At 37.0% G+C, this 26168-nt stretch overlaps 3 protein-coding genes and 1 long non-coding RNA gene across 4 annotated transcripts in view; 1 reads left to right on the top strand and 3 right to left on the bottom strand.

Annotated features, from left to right (window-relative positions):
* The window catches only part of LOC140136145 (uncharacterized), a 269844-nt gene that overhangs the window by 103233 nt on the left and 140443 nt on the right, over positions 1-26168 (bottom strand). The gene's annotated exons all lie outside the window — the stretch shown is intronic.
* LOC140136422 (uncharacterized) overlaps positions 1-26168 on the top strand; it is a 123299-nt gene that overhangs the window by 43110 nt on the left and 54021 nt on the right. The gene's annotated exons all lie outside the window — the stretch shown is intronic.
* LOC140136421 (O-acyltransferase like protein-like) lies at positions 4378-8127 on the bottom strand. The gene is made up of 5 exons (XM_072158146.1): positions 7831-8127; positions 6899-7058; positions 5811-6000; positions 4818-4960; positions 4378-4545 (listed from the first exon to the last, which is right to left on the bottom strand). The coding sequence occupies exons 2-5, from the start codon at positions 7001-7003 to the stop codon at positions 4378-4380; spliced, it is 606 nt and encodes a 201-aa protein (XP_072014247.1). The 5' UTR covers positions 7004-7058; positions 7831-8127.
* LOC140136137 (nose resistant to fluoxetine protein 6-like) overlaps positions 9448-26168 on the bottom strand; it is an 80193-nt gene continuing 63472 nt past the window's right edge. The window contains exons 7-9 of the mRNA XM_072157842.1: positions 24308-24401; positions 10145-10237; positions 9448-9649 (exon numbers count right to left, since the gene is read on the bottom strand). Of these exons, the coding sequence (XP_072013943.1) occupies positions 9535-9649; positions 10145-10237; positions 24308-24401 (302 nt within the window). The 3' untranslated portion in view covers positions 9448-9534. The remainder of the gene's footprint in view (positions 9650-10144; positions 10238-24307; positions 24402-26168) is intronic.

Genomic DNA, 26168 nt, shown 5'->3' on the forward strand with positions numbered 1-26168 from the left:
CAGCTATATGACCAGTTTGGCTGCAACATCATCCGGATTTGAACTGTTCTTGTGAGACCAAATTTTTACAAAAAGCTTATAAGGTTACACCAAGTGTTCGACTGATTCACTGTCATATGTATGCATATCTCCTTCAACCAAAAATTATTAATCACTATCTGCGTATTTTCTGTGGAATAAATTATGAGCGCCTCCAGGGGAGGGGGGGGGGGAATTTTCAAATGGCGTTTCAAAAAATGCTTTCCCCGCCCCTCTCGGCTTGCCAAAAATTGCTTCACCCCCTCTCAGCCTGCCAAATAATCTCTCCCCCCTTCAAATCTACCCTTCCCCAGGGCTCATAATTATTGCACAGCCCATTAAATTCTTTTGTTTTTAACAAATATCCAAGGTTTGATAATAATTTGCATAATAATTTTGCACAATTCAGTAGTTGATGAATAAAAATTGGGCCTCTTTGGCAAGTAGCAAACAAAAACACACGCGAGTAATTTTACGCACAAATTATTTTTGTTTTTTCTTCTTTATTTAAAAATGTGTACATATATATTCATTTATTTGTTCAATTTATGACAAGTTATTCTTGGATGAATACTCGAGGTGTACGTGCTTTGAAATTAATTAAAAGTCACTTTTTTGTATTCGCTGGTAAAATGATGTAATAATCGGAATATCGGATTAACTACCACACCATCGCAATAGGTGAAAACAATTTTTGATTATATCGCGATGCACTACAAGCAGGTTGCACTCTTACAGGTGCGAGTGATCAGCATAATATGCATATTCTATAGAATTACAATCCAGGTCTTTATCCCTGTTCTTTGACATCTATGGTTCAATGCATAGGTACTGCGTTAACGATGTAGTGCAGTGCGATATAATCAAAAATTGTTTTAATCTATTGCTATGGTAGTTAATCTGATTATTACATCACTTCGCCAGCGAATTTTGCTTTCGATGATGTGTTACGATTATGATGGTGAGTATCTTAAAGGTGGCAATTCAATTTCTGAATAAAATCAAGTATACAAATCAAGATGTTAATTTTTGACATCATACTTCAATTCATTGGCATCAAGGGTCAATTGTTGGGGGTGGGGAGAAAATAATCTGTTTGGCAGTTTGGCCCGGTTTTACAGGGACAATTGTATGCAAAAAATTTCAATTTTACACTACCGTAAGCATATAGAGTGTTTTTGATGAAAGCTAATATGAAACGGCCGTGAATATGCCAATACAATAGATTGGTCTTACAATAGTACTTGTTTGTATATGCTTGTATCGGTAATTTATTTGCTCAAACTCCATAATGTTATAATGCTGTCAATGGATGGCACCTGGATTAATTTAGCTTTCATCAAAATTACTCTATGCTTGTAGACAAGGTTTTACAGTATTTTCCTGGGACTATTGTAGCCAAAAAAATTCTGAATGGCATCATTTTGGCCCAGTTTTACTGGGACAATCGCGACAGTCTCCCCCTGCCCAATACACTACTACAGTGGAAACTCTTTAATACAAAACTTGTGGGGCCATAAAATTTAGTTTGTCTTCAGGATATTGTCTTATCCATCACATATTACATAGGGATTCAGTGCTGTAGTACACATATCAAACATCTATTATAGATAAGAGACACAACAGGAATGTGTGAATAATTACATTACATGTATTATTACAAAATCCTTTTTCACGATCTAACACCACCAAACAGATATGCCCTTGCTCCATGTTTCAAATCATTTTTACGGGAAAAAAAGGTTGTACACTAAATTAAATATTAAAATGCACAGAAATGTGCATGATTTTGGCACATCTTTTGTAACATTTGTTGTTGAGTGAGTTTGGGTTCAAATCACTCACTTCACCATGTGACTTATAAAATATATTTTGTGAAAACATACTCAGACTTTGCAATATTATTTGATAAAACTACAAAAATGACCATTTAAAGTTATCCAGTTGTAACAAAAAAGTAGTAATTCAGTTCACAGGGGTATATCAACAAACTGGCTACCGGGGAGGGGGAGGGGATCAAAGTGCACCCAGGGAGTTGATAGGCTGATTGTGCATGATTTGTATTAAAACACAAATGTACCTGCACCCTACTAAATACGCACTTGATTCATACTTCTCTTAAGGGTACATTCGGTATTGTTGGTCGAAGCAGCCAAAAAATTGATTTTCATTATCAAAATCAATATATTATTGAAAATTAACACTTTGATGTTTTGTAAAAGTTCATTCTACAAACCGCACTTTGAAAACCTGTGTGATTTATTGTTGTTAATGAGTTATGTACGTTTTACAAAAGTGTTGTTGTTTCAGCCCCTTTACATCATAACTCAAGAACCACAGGACCTACAAAAGTATCTGTGATACTTGAATTCTTTTACACACTCACTTTGAAATGATCAACTTAATGCAATTTTTGCGCAAGCTCACTACCAGTCGCAAGATGCTGTGAACTACCAAATCACAACACTTTAAAAAAGTTGCTAACCTTAAGTTTACATACAAAGTAAGACACCCTAGAGGCCCCTTTAATTTAAAAGTTTGTCTCAAAGCTCAACTTTCCATCCAGTTCATTGCCTAGTTATGGCAGAATTTGACCAATTTCATCAGGTTCTTGTTTGATGATGCACTTACGGATGTAATTTTGTTGTATTTACCATGAAAATATCAAATACGGTATATCTAAATGAAAATCTAATCATTATTTTTAAAAGTGCATGCCACATTAGATTTTGAACATCAGAGCTTTGAGACAACCTTTCATATAAATGGGGCCTTAGCAAGAACAAATTAAGCTTAGGCCAAAAAAAAATTGTTTGCTGGCCCTCCAGTGGGATTTGGGGGGCATGGGACACAACAGGACTTGTCAGTCATAAATGATATAATGGGTTTACAGTATTGATTTTAGCTTTGAAATGAAATTTATACACAAAAAAAGAAAAAACATTAAAATTATTAACTTAAAATTATTACCTAGAAACTAAAAAAACAAATGAAAAGGGCCGACCCTGAATTTGAATTTGGTCAATTTTGGGTTGGTCGGTGGAGGGCAAGCAATTTTTTTTTGCCTTATAGTTTTATACACTGTACTACATATCATATCACTTTCAAAATCAGAGTCAGAAATATACTAAGAACCAACTAACTAAACATAACATTACTGATGCTATATTGTGCATTCATCTTGAAAAACCATACAATATACAATCAAGTTTGACAACATTTGTTTTATAAACACATCACAAGAAATCCTCTGAAAATTTCGTCATAACATCGTAAAGTAAAACTTTCTACCAATAAAACTTACTTAGAAATATTTATATGATTGTTTACTAAGTGTTGTGTGAAAATAAAAGATGTCCATTCATGGCTGAATGAACCCAAATTGAAGACAAGTAAAGAGTGGTACTGTATTCAATCTATGTTTGCTGACATACACAGGTGATTAGTGCAACCTGCTTGTAGTACAGGGCAATCTATTCAAAAATGTATTCATCTCTTGCTATGGTAGTTAATCCGATTATGACGTCACTTCTACAGCGTATAGAGTCAGATGAACACTTGATGCAAGTCAAAGATCATCGTTACAACATTTTTTATTTGTACACTTTGACCATAAAAACTGCATGCAGTTATTTGGACTCGAATCATACCAATAGTAAAACACATACACATCTTGTACTTTGCCAGTTCAATTACCTTCAATTCTAAGTGTCTTATAAATAGAATCAGAAGAACACTTGACATCTATGTCAAAGGTCATCATTAGAAGTATTTGAAATATACATGAATTTTACTGTTGGTACGATTCGAGTCCAAATAACTGCATGCAGTTTTTTTGGTCAAAGTGTACAAATAAAATGGCTGAAAAAAAGTCAGACTAAATGGTTGATATTCTCATTCTTTATCTCATCAAAAGTGACATTCTTTTGTTCCATCAATAGTGATATTCTCTGTACAAATTTTTAACATAAGTGTAAAGAATGTGTGTGAAAATTTTGCATAATATAACTTACGCTTGTGCACACATTTTGATTGCAAGTTAAAAGAATGCACGCGTAGCACACAAAAATTATCAATTCTGGTCAGTTTAGTAGGAATTTAATTTGTGTTTCCAAATGTATTCACATAAACATTATTTTGTAAATTATACCTAATACTGGAACTAAAATTTGCAACTCAATTTGCTATGTTGCTATATACTTTTTAGTATTAGATTTAACTTACAAAATAATGCTTGAACTGCTGGATGAATAATCCACACTATATTCATATTCACTAAGTACTATGTGTAATAAATATTTTTGTGGGGTTTAAATTTGCAGCTGCTTACGCACTGAAGAAGTGCTAGGCGTAACATCTTCACTCTATAATAGTTGTCTTCTTGTGTGACGCATCTACAGTCCTATTGCTCTGTACTGTACTAGGCATCAGTAATTTCTCCAAGTTAGCAAATGGGTATTCTATGGCCATGGAAAAGATGGCTGCCATACCATATGCGATGCTACAAGATCCAGCAAAGTAAAAAGCCTGAAAGAAACAACATTGTGCAAAGAGGGAAATATATTGATAAGAGATAGCAGAATTCTTTCAAACAAATATATTGCATTTGACGTAACTAGCACCACTTGTTTACATTCCCCTTTTACTTTTGTGAAATAAATTGGGTAAAACAATGCATTTTTATGCTGATTCCAAATATGGTCATGAAAATATGCAATTTTTTTAAAGAAAATTTGAAACTTGTCGTCTGCAATTGACACCCGCGTGGAGAGAGTTAAAATTGTAGTAGATATACTTACAAACAGTACAAGTGAATAATGTATGGCTGAACCAAAATTGAAGTAGAATGTCCACAATACAATGGGATGTACTAAGTAGGCTGTATAAGTGAGGCGACTAAGAACTACCCATCCACTCCATGATAAGAAATCATTCACCCAACCTGTCAAGCAAAAAAATAATTATCATTATACTGCAGGCCTGAATAATGTATGAAATGACTTCCATTATCATACATTAAAGAAATCTGAACAAAATCAACCGGTACCATGAGGTGTTCCTCGGGGATGCATTCTAGGTCCAGTCCAATAAGGTAAATGATTTACCTTTTTGATGTGAAACAAGGATTATGCCAAGTTCTGGATATGGTTATAGGGATGAAAATATTCAAATTACTGCCATTTGATGATGGTACATACATTGCATGTGCATGATACATGGATATAAGTAGGGCTGAAGAAAAAATCCTGAAAAGCTGGTAAAAGCCTGGGGGGTGTCACTCCCATTGTGGCCTGTACACCATCCGCGATAATCAATTTTTAAAAAGCACCCTAAACAAGGATTTAACCCTTGGCTAAAACAATACCCTAAAACAGGTGTTTTCACACCCTAAACAGGGATTTCATTCCTTGCATTAAATTTCATACCCTAAATTTCATTTCTGCGTATTAGCAATTACAATTTTGCTACCCTTTTTTCCAATATTTCATGTTTTGGACACCCTAAACGAGTTCTGCGCGTATCGTGCCTACCCACGAAAAAGTACCCTTTTTACGTGTTTTTATTATCGCGGATGGTGTACAGACCACAATGGGAGTGACCCCCGGGGTAAAAGCACATGAATTTGTGCTAAAAAACACAAAAACATGCTGAAAATAAATGAAAGCACAGAAATTTAGACAAACAAAATTTGGAATTCCAGATTAATCCTGAAAACTTGAATCACTGACAAGGGGGCCTTGAATGCTTCCTTGAGGAACACCAGAATCACAAATAAATGACATGTAACTTACCTCCATAGCCATACTTGCAAGCAAACACAACCCATGCTATAGCAATAGCCCACACAAATCGACTGAATGTTCCATACAAAATGTTTGCTGTCTTGCTTAAGCTATCACCATCATGATAGGTTGGATATAAGCCATAAGTCACAGAAATGGCTAGTGCAGATGCAATGGCCCATCCTAGGGATACAATGACCTGCCATGCAGGGAAGAAACAAGGCATATGTATTTGTTACACTTATCTAATAATTGATCAATGATTAGCAAACAATACTGCAAAAGTGGTAATTTTTACGCTACATTTATTTTTGCCTTTTTTGCATTCCAAGCAGCTAATGTGAAAATTTTAATGCATGAATAAATTCCTTTTGAATTGTGAATTTATGAACAAAACAGTTCATAATTGGTAAAGTATGAAAAATTACATGCGCAAAAATTTCAACTTTTACAGTATGCTAATCAAATCAGATAATCAACCTACTGATCAATTATCAACTGATCAATATGATTATCAATTAAATATAATTAATGTCAGATCATTATTGACCAATCAATTGACCAATCAATTGGTCAATCCAGTCAATCAATCTATTCATCAATTAATCAATCAAGCAATCAATTTGAGCATCATCATGTAATTGTGTAGAAATGCTAAATCCAAAAGATCCTGAAGGATAAAAACTTGGAAAGTTTCAATTCAATGTTGGAAAATTCCACTGATAAAGTTAGTGTCTTGTAGTATTAAAAAATACACACTGTATCTCAAAGTTAAGTCTTTTCTCTGAATCATAGTCTATAGACCACTTGACATGTGATGTTATTGCTCAGCAGTATGCACACAAATTATGGCAATTTCCATTGTTTTTGCCCTGCAGTGTGCATATGCATCGTAATTTGCTCAGGCTGTGCCCTGACTCAGGGCACATGCATTTAAATTGCCCACACATTTCATATAGTACAATAAAGCCATTGAACAGTGTAGTAGTTCGTTCAAGCATATCGATAGACCAGTCCCTCGCCTTTGTTGATAAACAATGATGTCAAGTGGTCTATAAGATAACACTTGTTACCTAATATCAATTGACTGAACTTACTGGATTCATTTTGACCTTTCTATTTGCTATCTTATACATGGCATATCCCAGAGCTATACCGACAAGATATGGTGCAATACGACAGTATGGTTTACCATAGACCATAGAGAAGTAATCAAATGGAGGCTGACCACCACCTGCTGCAATGCTATTGTCTCCACTGCAAATGAAAAAAATAGATTTCAATATGAAATGTTTTGAGATATTTTCTCAAAATAAGAGCTATCTTAAGAGCCACTGAACCAATACTATAGGCTTATATACATATACCCGTTTAGGTTTTTTTAGACAGAGTGCACATGTAAAGTATTTGAGTTTCCAAAAAAAGGCTTTATTGGGACAATGTGCATACCTAGCATGAAAAAAATTAGTATTTTACACTATTTTGGCTCATGATCGGAGTGAATTTTGTGGAAAACAGGCCTTTCCCTTTTCTTTTACCCTCCCCATTTTCTCTTTCATTTTTTGTCAGAGAGGCACCACTATTCTCTTTTGCACCCCCTGGTCAATTAAGATTGTCTGCATGCAGTGGCGTAGATTTCTTTTTGACATTGGGGGGATGAAGTTGGAAACAAATCCGAAGTATAGTCAATCCAGCACCCTTTGGAGACAGAATTAGTTTATGATATAAATGCGCGCGAAAATTGTTGCTATTTTGAAGCTGAACTGATGAAATATGGTGTAAAAGTAGATTAAATGTGCGCAAAGTGCACGAAAATTTGCACTTTTGGGGCTAAAATGGGCAAATATGAGGTTAATTTGGTCAGAAACCCATTATCAGGCGTCAACATTGGGGGGATGATTATATGGACCATCCCCCCTGGCAAAATATTGGGGGGGATAAATCCCCCCCATCCCCCCCGGGATCTACGCCTATGTCTGCATGTGTTATTGCCTGATAAGAGCAGCCAATCAGAATGCTCAATACTTACGCAAACCCAAGAGCTACATTGAGGTCATAATAACCAATCAGGGTGCCTGTTACAACAAAGCTGGCAAACAAAGTTGTTGAGATCAAAACAAACCCAACAGCTGGAAACCTATATAGATGAGGAGAAAATATAAATGGCACAAATGAATATGTATTGTATAATCATGTGACACAACATGCCCCGGGCGCCACCCTTAGGGGAGCGCCAAATTGACCAATTCAGCATCGATTCTGCGCCCCTCCAAGCGATGAAAGTCAAAATTTTTGCGTGCATTCCAGCACATAATCAATTGAAAGAACATTTTTCTAGTGCCAATTTTGTTTCTTGCCCCGGGCGCTACCAACCCTAGTTACACCACTGCAGTCATCCCTTACTTGCCCATTCCTTCTCGCCGGCGCCCATTCCTTCTCTCCTCAGTCACTCTCTAAATCAATCAGTCACTCACATACTTACTCATTTAAGGAACAAGCCAAATGTTTGATGACATCTTATGAAAGTGCTTTCATTTGAAGGCTATATATCACCTTCCCTCCCTCTCTGTAACATATGTGTGAATTATTGAAAATTCAAATCAGAAAGATCAACAAAAGAACATCATCAATTTTTTGGTTTGTCCCTTTAAACTTACTCATTTACTTGTTCATTCACTTACTATTAACTCGCATACCTTCCTTCCTTGTTGTACTCACTCACTCACAGTGGCGGTGCCAGGAATTTATTTGGGCAAAGGAATTTATTTAGACAAAGTGAATTTCAGGGGGGGGGGGCAAAATCAACAAAAATTTTGGGTTTTTACTGGGGGGAACAGGGGGGGCAAGAGTTCTGACTGGGGAATCCCTCCCCCCATGTGGCACTGCCACTGCTCACTCACTCACCTACACCCCACACCCCCACTCACTCATTCACTCACCCACCCGCCCAATCCCTAACTCACTCACTCGCTCACCCACACCCCCACCAACTCACCCACCCACTCCCTAACTCACTCACTCTCTCACTCACTCACTCACCCACCCACTCCCTAACTCAATTATTCACTCACTCCTCACTCACTCACTCACTCACTCACTCACTCACCCACCCACTCCCTATAACTCAATTATTCACTCGCTCACTCACTCACTCACTTGCTTGATACTTATTACAACATTCTACAGATTAATACTTACAGAAATAATGGTATGAGGAATATCGGACTGATGATGAAAAATTGCATGTCATTGGCCAAATACCAAGTCCATGCAACGCACTGAAATGTAGACAAAAATGAGTTTACTGTACCATTCACATCACACTCTCTTGGTTAAACCAGAGAAGATGAGAATCTTCTCTGGTTAAACAAAGTTATAATGCCTCATAAATTCTTACCCCCAGCTAGGAGCATGATAACCAGTTTGATCCACGGGCGTAGCATGGTCACTGAGCCCACAGGTGGCAAAATTGTCCCGTTAACCCTCTACCAATTAGACTTTACTGAGACAAATGCACATGGAGAGTGTGATAATTTTAATCCTAAAATGGACAAAATTGAGGCCAATTGTGGCCTCAATCCGGGCCACAGGTGAACGTTTTGGTCAATTATGTCCTTGCCCCCTACCTCTCCACCAGTTGTTACACCTCCAAGCTACCTCCAAGTCCCAGATTTCTTACCCCTTCAGAAAAAATTTTTGGCCAGAAGTTGTTGATATACAAGAGATTTGTCCATCAGTACTTTGGACATATGGGTCGTGGAACAAACAATTGCCAGAAAGGTCCTTCACCAAAATATGGAACTAAGTACATATAGACGAGGATGGTGAACATGTAGACTGGAGTTAATCTGGAAATAATAAAATTCAGAGTCCAATTATTTCAATGGGAAACAACAAAATAACAGTGGAAATTGATAGTGGGGAGCCATTCATATAATACCTGTTACTATTGGTATCCTCAAGAAGACTCCAATCTAAAACACTAACAAGTGCAAATACCAACCCTAATCACTGACCTGAAACCGTCTTTAAATCATCTGAAGATTTTTTTGGTCTGTATGTTTTAAATTTGGGGTAAAATTAGCGGGGAAAAGAATTTGATATAGGCCTTAAATTCCTACCATAAATGATGACTTGCAGGTCGATTGTGCTGTTCACCCCCAATGCCAATCCAAAAAAAGGTCCATTTTTCTGTAAAAACATCATGACCTGGCAATCAGCCCTTTTCTGAAGGAAAAATTTACAAAAGGTCTACTGTTAAGCCCAATGCACCCCCCCCCCCCAATCCTATACAGGCCTGCTCTGGGTCTACAGAATACAATGATCAAATACTTTCAACTTACCTCCAAAATCTATGGAAATAAAACCAAAACCAAGGGATTTTGCCATCTGATTTAGCCATCCTTGACAAGGTTAAAAATCCTAACAGGAATCCACTGAAAAAATCCAATAAAAAACAAAGACAGTAAAACAGTTTGGTTATAACAAATAAATATCAGTAATTAGTAAGAGTCTAAAATTGTTGGAGTTTGATCATCTTGTAAATTGTCAATTTAATTCTACAGAAACCTGATCAATATGACATCATGCACAACAGTCTATAATATCAAATTGATTATTTCAAATTAAACAATTCATCGAGTGGCCATGGGCAGCGCCATTAGACATGTTTGAGACTACCAAGTGACAGGTGATGGACTGTACACACACAAAAGAATAAGCACTTTTTTGATAATTTTCATCACGGTTACTCAAAACTTACCTAGCTAATTCATTATACAGCAGGGGTCTCTGCCTTTTTAATATCTTATGAAAAACTTAATTTCAAAAATATTTACCAACGGAAATAAAAATCCATCGACAGATAGTCCTGTTACGCTCTCACAAACTTAGAAAAAAATCTGAAAAATCCAAAATTTTGGTCTAAAAATTGGCCAAGTACTGCTGTCCCATTCAAAAGCACAGGAAGATCACCCACAGCGTTGAGGTCAACTTTCCAGACTTCCTGTCTACAAGCAGTAATGGATGCTACCAGTGCTAGCATCAATACATTGTTTAAAACAAATTAATAAATTTGGTATTATAGACTGCACAAACTGATGCCAGTACCATATTCCCTACATGGCAAATTATCAATGTGTGGTTAGTATGGCAATTCGACTGCTCAGTGCCAGAAGTGGGTAAGTGCAATAGCTGCCTTATGAAGCTGCCATGTGTAGATGAGCACAATATACTGTGTGAAAATTGTAAAATGTTCACAGGGCAGCTATTGCACTATACGTCGGTATGTGTCACCCCGTTGTTAAAATGGTTCACTTTATATGACACTGACATAATTATTGTTGCTAATGAGAATAGAAATTTATGTTCCAATTTCAGGTTTAATGTTTCATATCATGTTTATTAGGTTGTTTTGGTTAACTATTTGGGTTAACTATTTGCACAAAACGGCCCTCCAAATCTACAAATTATGGACGTGCCAAAAATGCAAAGACTTTCATGAAACAATGAAAAACTTACAAAAGACAGTAGCTTTTCTAACGAGTCAACAAAAAGAAATGAACACTCAACAACAGACAATTCTGAAAACCCAAGACATCCTCAAAAAGGAAAATGAATCGCTCAGAAAAGACCAACAGGCACTGTTGAAAACTCAAGAAATTCTAATAAAAGAAAACGAGACGCTAAAGAATGAGATAAAAGAGATCATAAACTTAAATTTGGCGACAAATTCAGCTGACAAAAAACAAGCTGAACTCCCTTTAAAGAGTGACAAAGCACATCCTGAGACTGAACCATCTGGTACTTTCATCATTGGAGACTCAATGCTGAGAGATATCCACAGTGATATGTTTGAGAACGCTGATGTCCAGCCCATCAGTGGTGCCACAGTGTTAGACATTTTCAGGGAACTGAATTGCAAAACAGACCTAAAAAGCTATAAAAACATTGTCATTCATGCTGCCATAAATGACATTTCTAACAAAACCCCCGCTAAAGAGGTTACCGAATCCATGGAAGCCTTAATCACACTCCTTCTGGTTGAAACTCCGATGTCAAGTATCTATGTATCTGCTGTCTGTCCACGAGGTGACAAGCGCTACAGAGATGAAATACAGCAACTAAATCATGAACTTCATGATCTTGCCCGTCGTGTAGACTGCAATTTCATCGATGCAGGAGATAACATGACCTATATATAAGAACGGGTCAATTGACTCGTCACAGTTTGTAGACGGACTACACCTTAGTGCGCGAGGTAATGAAACCCTAATATCCGCGTTCACAAACGCTGTTGATGATCTAAAGCACTCCGGCAATTGGACCCAAGTCAAGTCACAGTCCAACAGAAGACGTCGCCGATCTGCTTCAAAAAGTCAATATGAACGTCGTGACCAGGGACATTTAAGCGAACGCGCCTATGAAGCTCGAGACTTCTTGACATCATGGATACCAAATTGCGAACACTCGAACCCGCGATAATACCGCCGAGTATTCCGCATCAGAATATTGCAAACCCGCCTGCGGATCTCAAGTTTCCAGACATCATGGATCCCAAGTTGAGAACACTCGGGCCCGCGATAATACCGCAGGGTATTCGGGTTGCTTTAATTGCGGACTCAAAAATCAATGATCAAATAAAAATTCCTTTAAAAAAGGAATGTGGCGCCCAATGTGAATTTGGACGTGATATGGTGAAATCCATGGTGTGTAGATTTGGTATTATAATGATTTTTCTAGGGAAGAGTAGAAGATGATCCAAATATAAACTTAGTCCACCTCAAATGACCTGTAACAATTTGTGATTGACATTACTTAATTCACCTCGGATGACTTTGATCTGACATTCAACATTTTCGCGCTTACACCAATCATATCCATAACAATTTAACTCTTACAACTTCCTGTCAACTCTCTAATTTAAAACTCTAAATTTCTGTCTGTTTGCCTTTTCTGTCTTGCCATTTAGTACACTACAGTGTGTTACAATTATTAAGATAAGCAAACATTGCTGGGTAGATAACAGGATTTAGTTATTTACTTAATCCAATGAATAACCGCTATATAGATTCTATGGTAATTAGCAAACAAAAGCCATCAGTTTAAGAGGCCTCGTTAATTGATCTTATCACTATGGACCACAAGAGTCTCATCCCAATGGCATAGTCCAATAACCTCAATTACATAATCATAGTGCAAAATTTGACCTTAAGTTGCAGAGTATGAGTTTGTGTACCCATATTTTCAAAGGATGAATGTACAAATGTATTAGGGTTTAAGAACTGTTCCCATGATAGATGAGCATGTTGTGGATCCTAGTGTATGGTCAAATGTCACCGTCTATCGGGTTCTAAGGCACACGGTAAACTGGTTGAACGCATACAAAGGTCAGGATTTATTTGGTGTTTTTATAAATCCTAATTTTGTATTTTAAACAAAGAATATACGCTCACCATTTTATCCCGTGCATATCAGAAAACAACAATAAAATAAAATCCAAGCAAATTGTGGTTTTATTTCTGAGCTGGGCATAATTTTAGCAAAACAATTGCGAAGTCAATCTAGCAAGAGTGAAATTAGAAGCTTTTCTCAAAATCATGCCTATATATTGTGGCGCCTCTGTAGAGGGCGCCACAAAAACTTGTAGATTTGACCAGGGATCTCATATCCCTGATTTGACCGTCGTGTACGCTGTCGTGCATGCAATAAGTTGGGTCATAAAGAGCGTTATTGCATAAACTTGGCAAATAGGAAATAGGTTTCTGGCCACGTAAAAATGTGTGCCGAAACAGAGCAATGTGGTATTGTAAAATATAATGAAGTTCAAGTACAAAACAATGGTGAAAATGATATTTCATTTAACAATGATATAGATGAGACTGTTTTTAAATTAAATGCATACAATAATGATGCAAATAAATATGATACAGAGTGTCCTATTGTGTCTGTTAATGAAGCTCAGGTACAAAACAATAGCTACTTAGCTATTTCATCTAACAATGACCATGATGACACAAGTGAACACGAAGAATGTGCTATTACATGTGTAAATGAGGTTCATGTTAAAAACCTTAACAATAATCATGTTATCTCATCCAATATTAATGATGCAAATGAAACTTGTTATAATTGTATTTTATCGCATAATGATGTACATGTACTTGATAACGATGCAGAGTGTGTTTATGTTAATGAAGTTCAGGTAAAAAACAAGAGTAAACATGATTATAGTGTTACTATCATCTAGTCATGATAGTGAAACGAAAACACAATCTATAAGTGTGTGTAGTAATGACATTGAAGTTCAAGCAAAAAATAGTTTTCAACATGGTCATGAGTTTATTCCATCTAGTAATGATACAGATGAGACTGGTTTAGCTGTATCTTATAACAATGACACAAGTGAACCTGAAACAGAATGTGATATTACATGTGTATATGAATTTGATGTTAAAAACAGTAAAAGAAATCATGTTATTTCATTCAATAATTATGCAAATGAAACTGTTATAATTGTATTGTATCCAATAATGATGTAATTGATAACGATGCAGAGTGTGTTCTTGTTTATGGTAATGAAGTGCAGGTAAAAAATAATAGTCATCATGATTATAGTGCCCAGGGTTATAGTGTTATTCCATCCAATATTGATATTAATGTCACTGATTTATTTATTTCATCTAGTAATAATACAAGTGAAACTGGAACAGAGTGTATAACTGTGTGTGATAATGACAATGAAGTTCAAGCAAAAAATACTTGTCAACATGGTCATGAGGTTATTCCATCAAGTAATCACATTAATGATACAGAGTGTGCTACACATGTAAATGAAGTTCATGTTAAAAACCGTAATATTAATCATGCTATTTCATCCAATAATAATGATACAGGTGATACTGAGAATACAAATGAGTATTTACAACTACAAGATGGTAAAATCCCTGTTCTAAAAAGCAAGGGTATAAAATTTGCCCATCTTAATATTTGTAGTCTTGTCAGTAAAATTGATGAATTTAGATACATGTGTGGTCATACGTTCGATGTTATTGGTGTAAATGAAACTTTGTGTGACTCGACAATCAGTGATGAAGAAGTGAAATTAGATGGTTATAATATATTGAGATGTGATTTAAAAGAAGAGATGATTTATGTGACAATACTGTTGAATGTATTTGGGTTGAGGTTACTCCACCTCACATGAGTTCAATTTTAGTTTGTGCAGTGTATAACCCAGACGGTAAAAACACCCTGTTTTCAAACAAACTGTCTACCATGCTTTCAAATGCGTCTGTTGAGAATAAAGAAATCACATTGCTTGGTGACTTCAATTGTGATGTTTCAATTGGTGTAAATTGTAAACAAACTAATCAGTTAGCAACCTGGACAACGGATTCTTTTGTTCTGCAAGGCTCACTCAGTCATTTAATGAGGCAATACAAACGATCGAATTTGGTGTTGAAATGAGCTAAATTTTGAGTTACACCTTTTCAATGTAAAATTAATTTTCTCGGCCAAATAAAAAGCAATCATTTTCATTTTTCAGTACATGTCAGGTCAAATTGTAGCGCTTGATACTGTATTTTTATTTCAAATCCTAGTGTTAAACTTAGGCGTGAAATTCAGTCATTTCGTGTAAGATTTTCGATTTTGATAGGCTTAAACTCTGCCCGCGAGCCTTTTTTGGATCAACCTTTTAGCTTTTCAAAGTAATATAGTTCGCTAATGAAGGATTTTTCCCAACTTTCTAACGCACATCACCGTGAGCGATATATCATAGTTTTGTCAGAATTTCCGTTTGATTTCACCATCTTTCACTGTCGGCTGAAAAAAATTCAAAATCAACGCTGAAATCTAAGGCTAGTACAAGCATTGTCGATCGATATCCCTGGGTTTAATAGGAATACCGGCATGGCTATAGTGTTGCCAGAACTTCAATATAGCAAAGAAATTCCCAGACCTATAGCGCTCCTACTGATCATGTTTAACCAGAACACCCAATTGGGGATTTAATCGCTGGTCGGGCAATTTGCTTTCAATGAAAAATTGACCTGGATAACAACAAAGGAAATATCGACTATTTCTGCTGGTTGCTCTCGAGATAAAAGTACTGATTTGACATTTTCGGAACATGAATGGAAAAAGGGTAAAACAAAAACGGAAATTCTGACAAAACTATAACATATAGACCCACACGATGTGCTTTACAGAGGTGGAAAATATCTTTCTTTAGCAAACTATATTAGTTTGAGACGCTAAAAAATGAATTCCGTAAAAAGCTCGCAGGCGAATTCAAGGCCTATAAAAATAAAAAATATCACACTAAAAGACACAATTTGATGCTTAATTTTAACACCAGGATTTTTTAAAAAATGTATATCCAAGCACCAAGTTTTTAACTGACATTACTGAAGGAAAAAAAATATTGCTTTATATTTGACCGAGAAAATTAATTTCATAGCAAAAAGGTGTATCTCTGAATTGTGCTGATTTTTACATGTATCGATCGACTTTTAGCGCGACTAAGCATTTCTAAAGAATTGGTTGTCCAGGCGGCTGACTGTAATGACTTAAAATTTGTAACATGTTTCAATTGCAGCAATTAATTACGGTTCCAACTCGTGTTACACCTGCAAGTAGGACAATCATCGATTTATTTTTTACCTCAAAAAGTGAACTGTATAATGAGAGTGGTGTTATACAAACCTCCATCAGTGATCATTATATGATTTATGCAGTGCGTAAGGCAAGGCCTATAAAAAATGGCAACAAGTCAATTAATTATCGTTGTTTCAAAGATTTCAATGAACAAATTTTTGTGAATGATCTTTACAAACAGCCATGGTTTGATATTACTAAACATGATAATATTGATGATGCGTTGAAATTGTGGGATAAAATGTTTTTTTTTTTTGTAAATAATCATTTACCTAAAAAGGTTAAACGTGTTAAGACCTCTCCATCTAAATGGCTAAGTGCCGAGATTAAGAAAGAAATGTGGAAGAGAGATTCTCTCCATCGACAGGCAGTTAAGTCAAATAACAGTTCTGATTGGAAGGCATAAAAAACTGCCCGCAATAAGGTAACTAGTCTTATCTGCTAAGACTAAGTATTATAAAGAATTGATCAGTCAAAATTGTAATGACTCGAGCAAACTTTGGCAGTCTCTTAAAAGAGTCCTCCCATCAAAGAGAACGTGTAAGCCATCTTCCATCGTATTTGAAGGTAATGTTTTAACATCTGATGATGATATATCAAATGGTCTTAACACGCATTTTGCAAATGTTGCAACTAAATTCTCGCTATTCACAATAAGGGCGCCGCCAGCGGTTTGCGATGTAATCGTGATGTATCATGGGAAAAGGTCGACATCCAAGTCCGCGCAATACGAATATTACCATGCTATTACATAGGAACACTTGACAATATTTTTTTAGTTTGTCAAAATAAAGGTGTTACACGCGAATCGATACTCAATAATACTTAATAATGTGATTTGAAATGTGCACAATTAATTTTTCTCTATCGATTTGCGTGTAATACCGTTATATTGACAAACTAAAAAATATTGTCACGTGTTCCTATGTAATAGCATGGTAATATTCGTATTGCGCGGACTTGGATGTCGACCTTTTCCCATGATACATCATGATTACATCGCAAACCGCTGGCGGCGCCCTTATTGCGAATAGCGAGAATTGATTAATGGTCTCGATAGTACAAATACGAGTAATGATAATGATCAAAAAAAGAATGATGATTTTATGTTCAGGTCCATCCTTGACTTACCTCTCATATCACCTGATTTTGTTGATAAGGAACTTCGTAAAATGAGTGCAACCAAGGCAACTGGTCTTGATGACTTAAGCTGCAGAATTCTAAAATTAGCTCGTCCTGCAATTGAGAGTTTAACATACATTCTAAACCTCTCTTTATCAACAGGCGTGTTCCCATCTGCCTGGAAAGAGGCTAAAGTTATTCCGTTGCACAAAGGTGGTGATCTTGATGACACAAACAACTACAGGCCTATATCTATCTTGCCTGTTGTCAGTAAAATTATTGAGAGGGCCGTTCACAATCACGTGTATTGTTATGTATCGCAACATGAAATTCTTAATGAGCACCAGTCTGGTTTTCGTCCTGGGCATTCAACAGAATCAGCCCTTGTTGATATGGTGGACGACTGGCTCTCTAATATCAATTCTGGTAAAATGACGGTCATGGCCCTTATTGATTTAAGGAAGGCGTTCGATACCGTGAATCATGATATTCTGATTAATAAACTTCACGATATTGGAGCATCAAACAACACCCTCAATTGGTTTAAATCCTATCTGAGTGGCAGAATGCAAAGAGTGTCGTTTAATGGAGTTGTTTCAGATACATTACCCATTAATACAGGGGTTCCACAAGGCAATATCCTTGGCCCGCTTTTGTTTATAATTTTTATCAATGATAAAAAGCTTACAGAGGATCTTGAGGCGATAACTAAATGGCTGCATAAAAACAAGCTTTTCCTCAATACAAATAAGACTAAAGTAATGTTATTAGGCAGTAGTGCAAGATTACGTAAAGTTGATGAAGATTCTTTTTCAGTGTTTTAATTGATGATGAATTACTGTGGCATAAGCAAGTAAATTGTGTTATTCAGAAATTGTTCTGTAAAATACATGTATCTCTTTTAAGACGTCTGAGCACATTTCTTGATAGTAACACCCTTAATATCTTGTACAAGTCATTGATTCAACCCTGTTTTGACTATTGCTGTGTTGTATGGTTCGGTCGATATGAAAATGATGTACACAAACTCAATGTCTTACAAAAATGATGTGCTAGAATTATTTTGAGCGTTAATTCCCAAACCTCGTCTATATATGTTTCCAGTATTAGGATGGAATTCACTTTATGATCGTTGCAATTATTTTAAAGCACTGCTGATGTTTAAATCTTTAAATGGCCTGGCGCCATCATATCTTTCTTCCAAATGTAAATATGTATCTGATAATCATGGCATTCATACAAGACAAGCTGCAGCTGGTCTGCTAGCGTTGCCACCTTGCTCTAATGGTAATGATACCGAATATTTTAAATTTTCTTTCTCGTACAGCGGTGTTGAGGTGTGGAACAAAATTGATTATGATGTAAGGAACGCCTCAAATGTTTTAAGAATATGTTGAAGTTTAAGCAAGGAAGCATGGTTTAAGCTATAATTTGATGTTATTAGTGGTGTCATATGTATTTAACAGTGTATTTATATATAGAGATGTTAATTTGTTTGGTTTTTTTGGTCAAATAATTGTTCCTCTAGTTGGTGCTATATTATTTTGTCATGCTGGTTTGATTTGATTTGATACGTGTTAATATGTGTGTATGTGTGTCCGTCCGTAACTGTATCTGGGGAAACGTAAGACCTACGGCGACGCTACTTGGTGGGAGGAAGGGTATCCAAGTTTGCTCCGTAACCATATGTTTTCGGTGAAAAAATATGCAAATTAACATAGCTAATTTGCATAATTTATGCGAAAATCAGCGCAAATTGATAGCGGAGTTTGTGGACAGACTATCTCAAGATCCGTCGGGCGCATGGTAACGAAACCTGGTGACAGGAATGATACACACCTGCTGATCACCTGATTAGTTTTTCGGCGAAAAGTATGCGCATTTAGTTGTTAATTCAGTTGCATAATTTATGCGGAACGATTCTACAAATATGGTTGGAAATCTGAAGAAATCCGCCTTGTGGAGCTGTATCTGGGGGATTCGTAAGATCCCTAAGCCCTATGATGATGAAACGTGGTAGGGGGTAGTATGATTCGATTCAACCCGATTCGATTTTCAGGGCAAAATATGCTAATTAAGTACCTAATTTGCATAATTTATGCATAAAATGCAAAAACCTATTTTCTCGGAGACTAGGGGTCGCACGTTCTTCAAACTTGGTGGGTGGGTGCATCTTCACCCCAGACAGAACAAGTTTGTATTGGTTACTGCGTCAAGGTCACCCGAGGTCATCCAGGGGTCATCTGAGGTCAAATGACTAAAAAAACTCGTATGGGCACGAAACTTGGTGGGTACGGTCAACATAACGTGGTAGAGGGTAGTATGACCAGAGGATCTCAACCCGATTCGATTTTCAGCGCAAAATATGGTAATTAAGTACCTAATTTGCATACTTTATGCATAAAATGCAAAAACCTATTTTCTCGGAGACTAGGGGTCGCACGTTCTTCAAACTTGGTGGGTGGGTGCATCTTCACCCCAGACAGAACAAGTTTGTATTGGTTAGTGCGTCAAGGTCACCCGAGGTCATCCAGGGGTCATCTGAGTGTGTGTAGACCTATGTATTTCCCTTGGGATAGGCCTACTATTTTAGTCCCAATTTGTACTGCTAGTGACATCACTCTATATGTTTAACAAATTACTCTTATCATACAATGTAGTCTTCATGCACACTAGTACCCCCCATCTAGCCCCTCCCCCACATTCAAAGTTGAGGGGGTCAAAAATTTAATGAAATATTGCTTTTATATTGCGCATTATAAATATCAATTTCGGTCATGTAGGCCAAGTTATTAGGCCAAAAAAGACTTTGAAGAATGTCTCTCATGTACAAAAGGATAGGAAACTGAACATTTAAACCCACCTTTTTAGGGTGAAGGAAGCATTTTTTCAAAAAAATGTCTAAAACAGGTTTTTATGTCAAAAATTGTCTATCATACAATGTAGTCTTCATGTACACTAGTACCCCCCCCCATGTGGCCCCCTCCCACACACTCGAAGTTGAGGGGGGGGTCAAAAATTTAATGAAATATTGTTTTTATATTGCGCATTATATATATCAATTTCGGTCATGTAGGCCAAGTTATTAGGCCAAAAAAGACTTTGAAGAATGTCTCTCATGTACAAAAGGATAGGAAACTGAACATTTAAACCCACCTTTTTAGGGTGAAGGAAGCATTTTTTCAACAATTATGTCTAAAACGGGTTATTATGTCAAAAATGTCTATCATACAATGTAGTCTTCATGTACACTAGTACCCCCCCCCATGTGGCCCCCTCCCACACACTCGAAGTTGAGGGGGGTCAAAAATTTAATGAAATATTGTTTTTATATTGCGCATTATATATATATATCAATTTCGGTCACGTAGGCCAAGTTATTAGGCCAAAAAAAAACTTTGAAGAATGTCTCTCATGTACAAAAGGATAGGAAACTGAACATTTAAAACCACCTTTTTAGGGAGAAGGAAGCATTTTTTCAAAAAAATGTCTAAAACAGGTTTTTATGTCAAAAATGGTCTCTTTTGGGGAGCTACATCTGCTAAAATGTTTGTCGTCCTGAAATTCTAACTACTGTCAAGGCCCATGGTGGGGTGCCTGCCGGTGGGGTGGGGTGGGGGAGGCAGTGGATGCCAAGCACAAAAAAAGGTTAATTATTGTCTTATTGTCGTACAGTCAACATTTAGAGTCAAATGTTCAGAAGATTATTTCGGGGTCATCCGAGGTCACCCAGGGGTCATCTAAGGTCAAACTACTAAAACTGTCGTATGGGCATGAAACTTGGTGGGTACAGTCAACATTTAGAGTTAAAGTTTCGGAAGGTAATTTAGGGGTCATCCAAGGTCACCCAGGGGTCATCTGAGGTCAAATTACTAAAAACTGTCGTATGGGCATGACACTTAGTGGTTACAGTGAACATTAAGAGTCAAATTTTTGGAAGGGCATTTCAGGGTCACCCAGAGGTCATCTGAGGTCAAATTACTAAAACTGTCGTATGGGCATGAAACTTGGTGGGTACAGTCAACATTTAGAGTCATTTTTTGGAAAGTCATTTCGGGGTCTTACAAGGTCACTCAGGGGTCATCTGAGGTCACATTACTAAAAACTGTCGTATGGGCATGACATTTAGTGGTCACTGTCAACATTAAGAGTCAAATTTTTGGAAGGGCATTTCGGGGTCACCCAGGGGTCATCTAAGGTCAAATTACTAAAAACTGTTGTATGGGCATGAAACTTGGTGGGTACAGTCAACATTTAGAGCCAAATTCTTGGAAGGTCATTTTGGGATCATCGAAGGTCATCCATGGGCATGACACCTGGTGGTTACAGTCAACATTTAAAGTCAAATTTTTGGAAGGTCATTTCAGGGACATCTGAGGTCACCCATGGGTCATCTGTGGTCAAATTTCTAAAACTGTCACAGGGGCATGAAACTTGGTGGGTACAGTCAACATTTAGAGCCCAATTTTTGGAAGGTCATTTTGGGGTCAGTAGGGGTCATCTTTGGTCAAATTAGTAAAAATTGTCGGATGGGCATGAGACTTGGTGGGTACAGTCACCATCAGCCAGGTAATTGTGCCCAGCCGAGACCCACCAAAATTTAGGGATCACAAAGGTCAAATTCCAATATTGGTCCAATCAAGCTCAAATTGAACAGGAAATCGCCATGGGTTGTTGCAGGTTCATTTACTTCTACCAAAAGTAATCGTAAAAGCAGGCGATCGCGAAAGCAGGCGAGACTCGTGGTTCGAGAACCGCCTTGTTTATAAGATAATTTAAATAAAATCTCTGTTTACTAAAAATAAGAGTGAGTGCATAGACTGATGTTAGACTTTGTACAAGTCTTTAGGCTTGTTTATAACAGCAAACAAAACAAGCAAAAATCACCCTAAAATTGCAAGGACCAAAAATTTGCCAAATTTTAAAACTTGCCAATCAGTTGCAACTAAAGATGATTGAGCTACAGTTTTTAATTGGCTAAACAGGGTGATATTTTTAAATCCCTAAATAGGCCCGATTTCTTTCACTGGTTAACAGTGTACACCATGGAGCTATTAAAGATGGAGAAGAAATAGATTACGTAACATATTAAAACCTTGTGCCGATTTAAAATCTGACAAGCTATTCATCGAAAGGTACCTTTTGTTTGGGACAAAGGGCTTCCGCCATTAAATCGGTAAGCTGACCCGACAGTGTATTAACGCTTTACCTAGCAGGCTACTGTCAATAAGTGATCAAATGAAAGTCGCATGAAAGCGCCTAATGGAACGAAAAGTACCTATTGTTACCATAAACCCAAGGGTGTGATTGAGTAGCCGTAAGCACAAAAGGCACACATTAGCCGCTAATGTATAGTTCGTTGTCACCCCACTGACATTAGGTGCTTCATTTAAATAAATTGAATGCGCTTGCTGAATGATTACACATCAAGGCTGCCATGTCTGCATTTCTATAGTATAATGGTATTAAATAGCTATGTCCCGGGAGCTTCGTATACATGTAACATATAATAAGTATACCGGTATAGGCCTATATAAAAGTTGTTTTACAAATTGACATTTTATTTTATTTTATTTTATTTTAAGAAGGAGAATGTCATAATCAGTGGCGTACTGAAGGGGCAGCTCTTATGTGAGAGGTCTTGGGAGGGGAAGAGGGTGGAAGGAGGGTATATGAAGAATGAGAGGGGACTGGAGGAAGAGAGAAAGAGGAAGAAATAAAGAGAAATAAATAAATAGACGTAAATAAATAGAAAGGTAAGGAAAATGATAGGAATGAGAGGGGACAAAACGTAAGAGGGGATGGAGAAGGGAAGGGAGATAAGAAGAGGGAGTGATACTTTAGCAAGTACAGAGAAAGGAAAAGAAAGGAATGACAAATAAATGTAGGCCTTATAATAATTATTATAGAAACTAAACACAGCCCCCCCACACACACACATAGGCCTAACACTAACAGCACTATAGGCAGCCATTCGATGATGTCAATGCCTTTATGCGTTACGTATTTAAAACGCCCAGTCAGATGTATTTTACACCTGCCAAGCACAAGTCACCCAATTTCGAAAATTGGACGTTGAATGTACACTCTCATGAATATTGATTGGCAACATTTTCCAATATGTCAGCGCTCAAATCGGACACAATAGAACAATAGACCATTCAGTGCGTTGGTGTACACATTTACCCCAGGCAGGCAGCCGGGGGGCACTTCAATTTGAAATGGATATAGGTGTAGGGCTGGCACTTTCGCACTAAGGGGCATTCGGTGAGAGCAAAATGTAAAAAATGTGGGGTCATTGGGTGAGAGCATGATTTTGGCATTCGGTGAGAGCAAAATGTAAAAAATATGGGGTCATTGGGTGAGAACATGATCTTTTTTTTAAATGGAATCTTTGGGTGAGAACCAAAACAGCGCCACAGAAATCTCGAAAATCAAATTTCTAGTTCTAAATGGCTTCGAGTTTCTTTGTTTTTTTAAAATAAGTAACACAATCAGTGAGAAATGAAAGTTGCTGTTCAAATTGAACTTGTAAGGGTCTTTGGGTGCCAGATCAAATGGAAAAATAGGGGGTCTTCGGGTGACAGAGCATTTGTTCGTAAAAAAATATGGGGTCTTTGGGTGAGAGCGATGCTGAAAAAGGGGGTCTTAACAGCCCTACATACGCGTCACCTCCAAAGTTGAGTGCCCCCCCGAGGCAGGCAGTTACCTTATTATTTTCTTACCTTAAAAAGAAGAAGGTATCCACAGAAAAGAATGCATTGCCTACAGCCTGGAAACCAAATCTTTGAGTGAATGTGATACCAACCAAAGGATTCTCTGCAATGTAAGTTAAAATGCAAATACCAATCGCTCGTTGCTCAGCGATGGAGTATATTCAGCTTGAGTTCACTTAGAAATTCACTTGCCCAACTTACTATTTGACTTGTCCCTGTTCTTTATTTGCCAGAATTTTTTCTAGGTGAAAATGAGGGGGGGGGGGGACAAAAAATTCTTAAAATTGGGTGATTATAGCCAAAGATAGTGGATTTCTGTGATTTATTTTGTCCTTGATGTGGGAGGTGGGGGGGGGGAGAAAAATTTGGTGGAGGTAGACCCCCTTGCACCACCACTGGATATTTTATATTGTAGGGTAAGGCATAGCATGCAGCACAGAGGATCTTTTTATGAGGCCGAGTACCTTATAGATCATGTAGGAATATGAGTTGAGTTTTTTAATATACCCAGGTTCAAGCATATGTCAAACCTCAAACCTAACCTTTTTCATTTGCAAAATATTTTTTTAACTCCCTGGACACTACTGGTCATCTAACAGCATTTCTGATTGGTTGATAACTCAAAATGCTCATCTTAATTGCCAATTATGACTAGGCTTTAAAGGTGAACCTCATTGAAAATAAAGTTATATATCAATGAAAAGCTTATGATGTCATGATACTAAAAATAATTTTTTCCGATTTTTTTGATGGCCAATAAAGCTGAAAAATTAAAAAAATGAATGAATTTTTGGTCTTTTTTAAGGCGCCCAAAAAGCACCCAAATCAATCGTCTATGACCTTGGGAATGCTCGTGACGTAAGCTCAGGGTTCGCAGTCACGTGATCCTACTCGGAAACACGTAAACAAGACTTGCTTCCTGTACTTTGCAAGCTGCCCGGCAAGTCTGATTTTCACAATAAACATGATAAAGCTTGAAATTAGAGGAATCTTCAAGTTGCTGGTTCCTTCTATATATATTGGAAATAATAGAATTATTGTCAACACATACATTTTCCGTAAATTTTTGACAAAATCAGTCATAACTGGCTGGGTATAACTGGGTAATTGAGTTTGAATTTCGCGCTGGGATCAATCCCATGCGCAAATGCTTGCTGCTACCGAGTACCGTTCATGTCATGGACTGAATAAACATGATCGAATAACAAATTAAATACTTGTTTGTGACATTCCCTATTCTTGATTCATTTTAAAATATCTGATTTTTAAAAATATCGTCTTGCAGTAATCAAAAAATTAATAAAGAACCGTCGATTTCGTCAAATCCAGCCCATATAAAGGTTTTCATATTTAGCGCATTGCGGTAATACATTCTTTCCACACAATCACGATAAGAAACAGATACTCGGGCAGATACTTTATGATAAAATAAATACAATTTAGGCTTAGTAGACCGTTATTAAATGGAAATCTGAATAAAATTAAAACATTGTCACTTGTGTCACGATTCTTTAATGATAGTACAATCAGTGTACGGTACTGAAAAAGTGAAACATTCATGTTTTATGGATTACCGAACACGATGCGTAAATTGCTGAAGAAATGGCAGGGACGGATATGCACAAACACAGCGACTCGCTTCGGGGCCGGGTTCGGGGCTTCGTCCGCCGGCAGCACTTGCGTTGTGTGTTCCATATATCTGTGGTTTCATGGGGTGTTTCAGCAGATTTGATCAATCGTTCCCTTATATTTGGAACATTTACAGGAATAAATTTTGCTGATGAAGTAGCAATAAGTTGGAAATATCAGAATGTGAATATCAAATCGGTCATTTTGTCTGCAAGTAAGTACATTACAGTCGCGGATACTG

The sequence above is a fragment of the Amphiura filiformis genome, chromosome 16 (assembly GCF_039555335.1).
Source record: "Amphiura filiformis chromosome 16, Afil_fr2py, whole genome shotgun sequence".
Taxonomy (NCBI): domain Eukaryota; kingdom Metazoa; phylum Echinodermata; class Ophiuroidea; order Amphilepidida; family Amphiuridae; genus Amphiura; species Amphiura filiformis.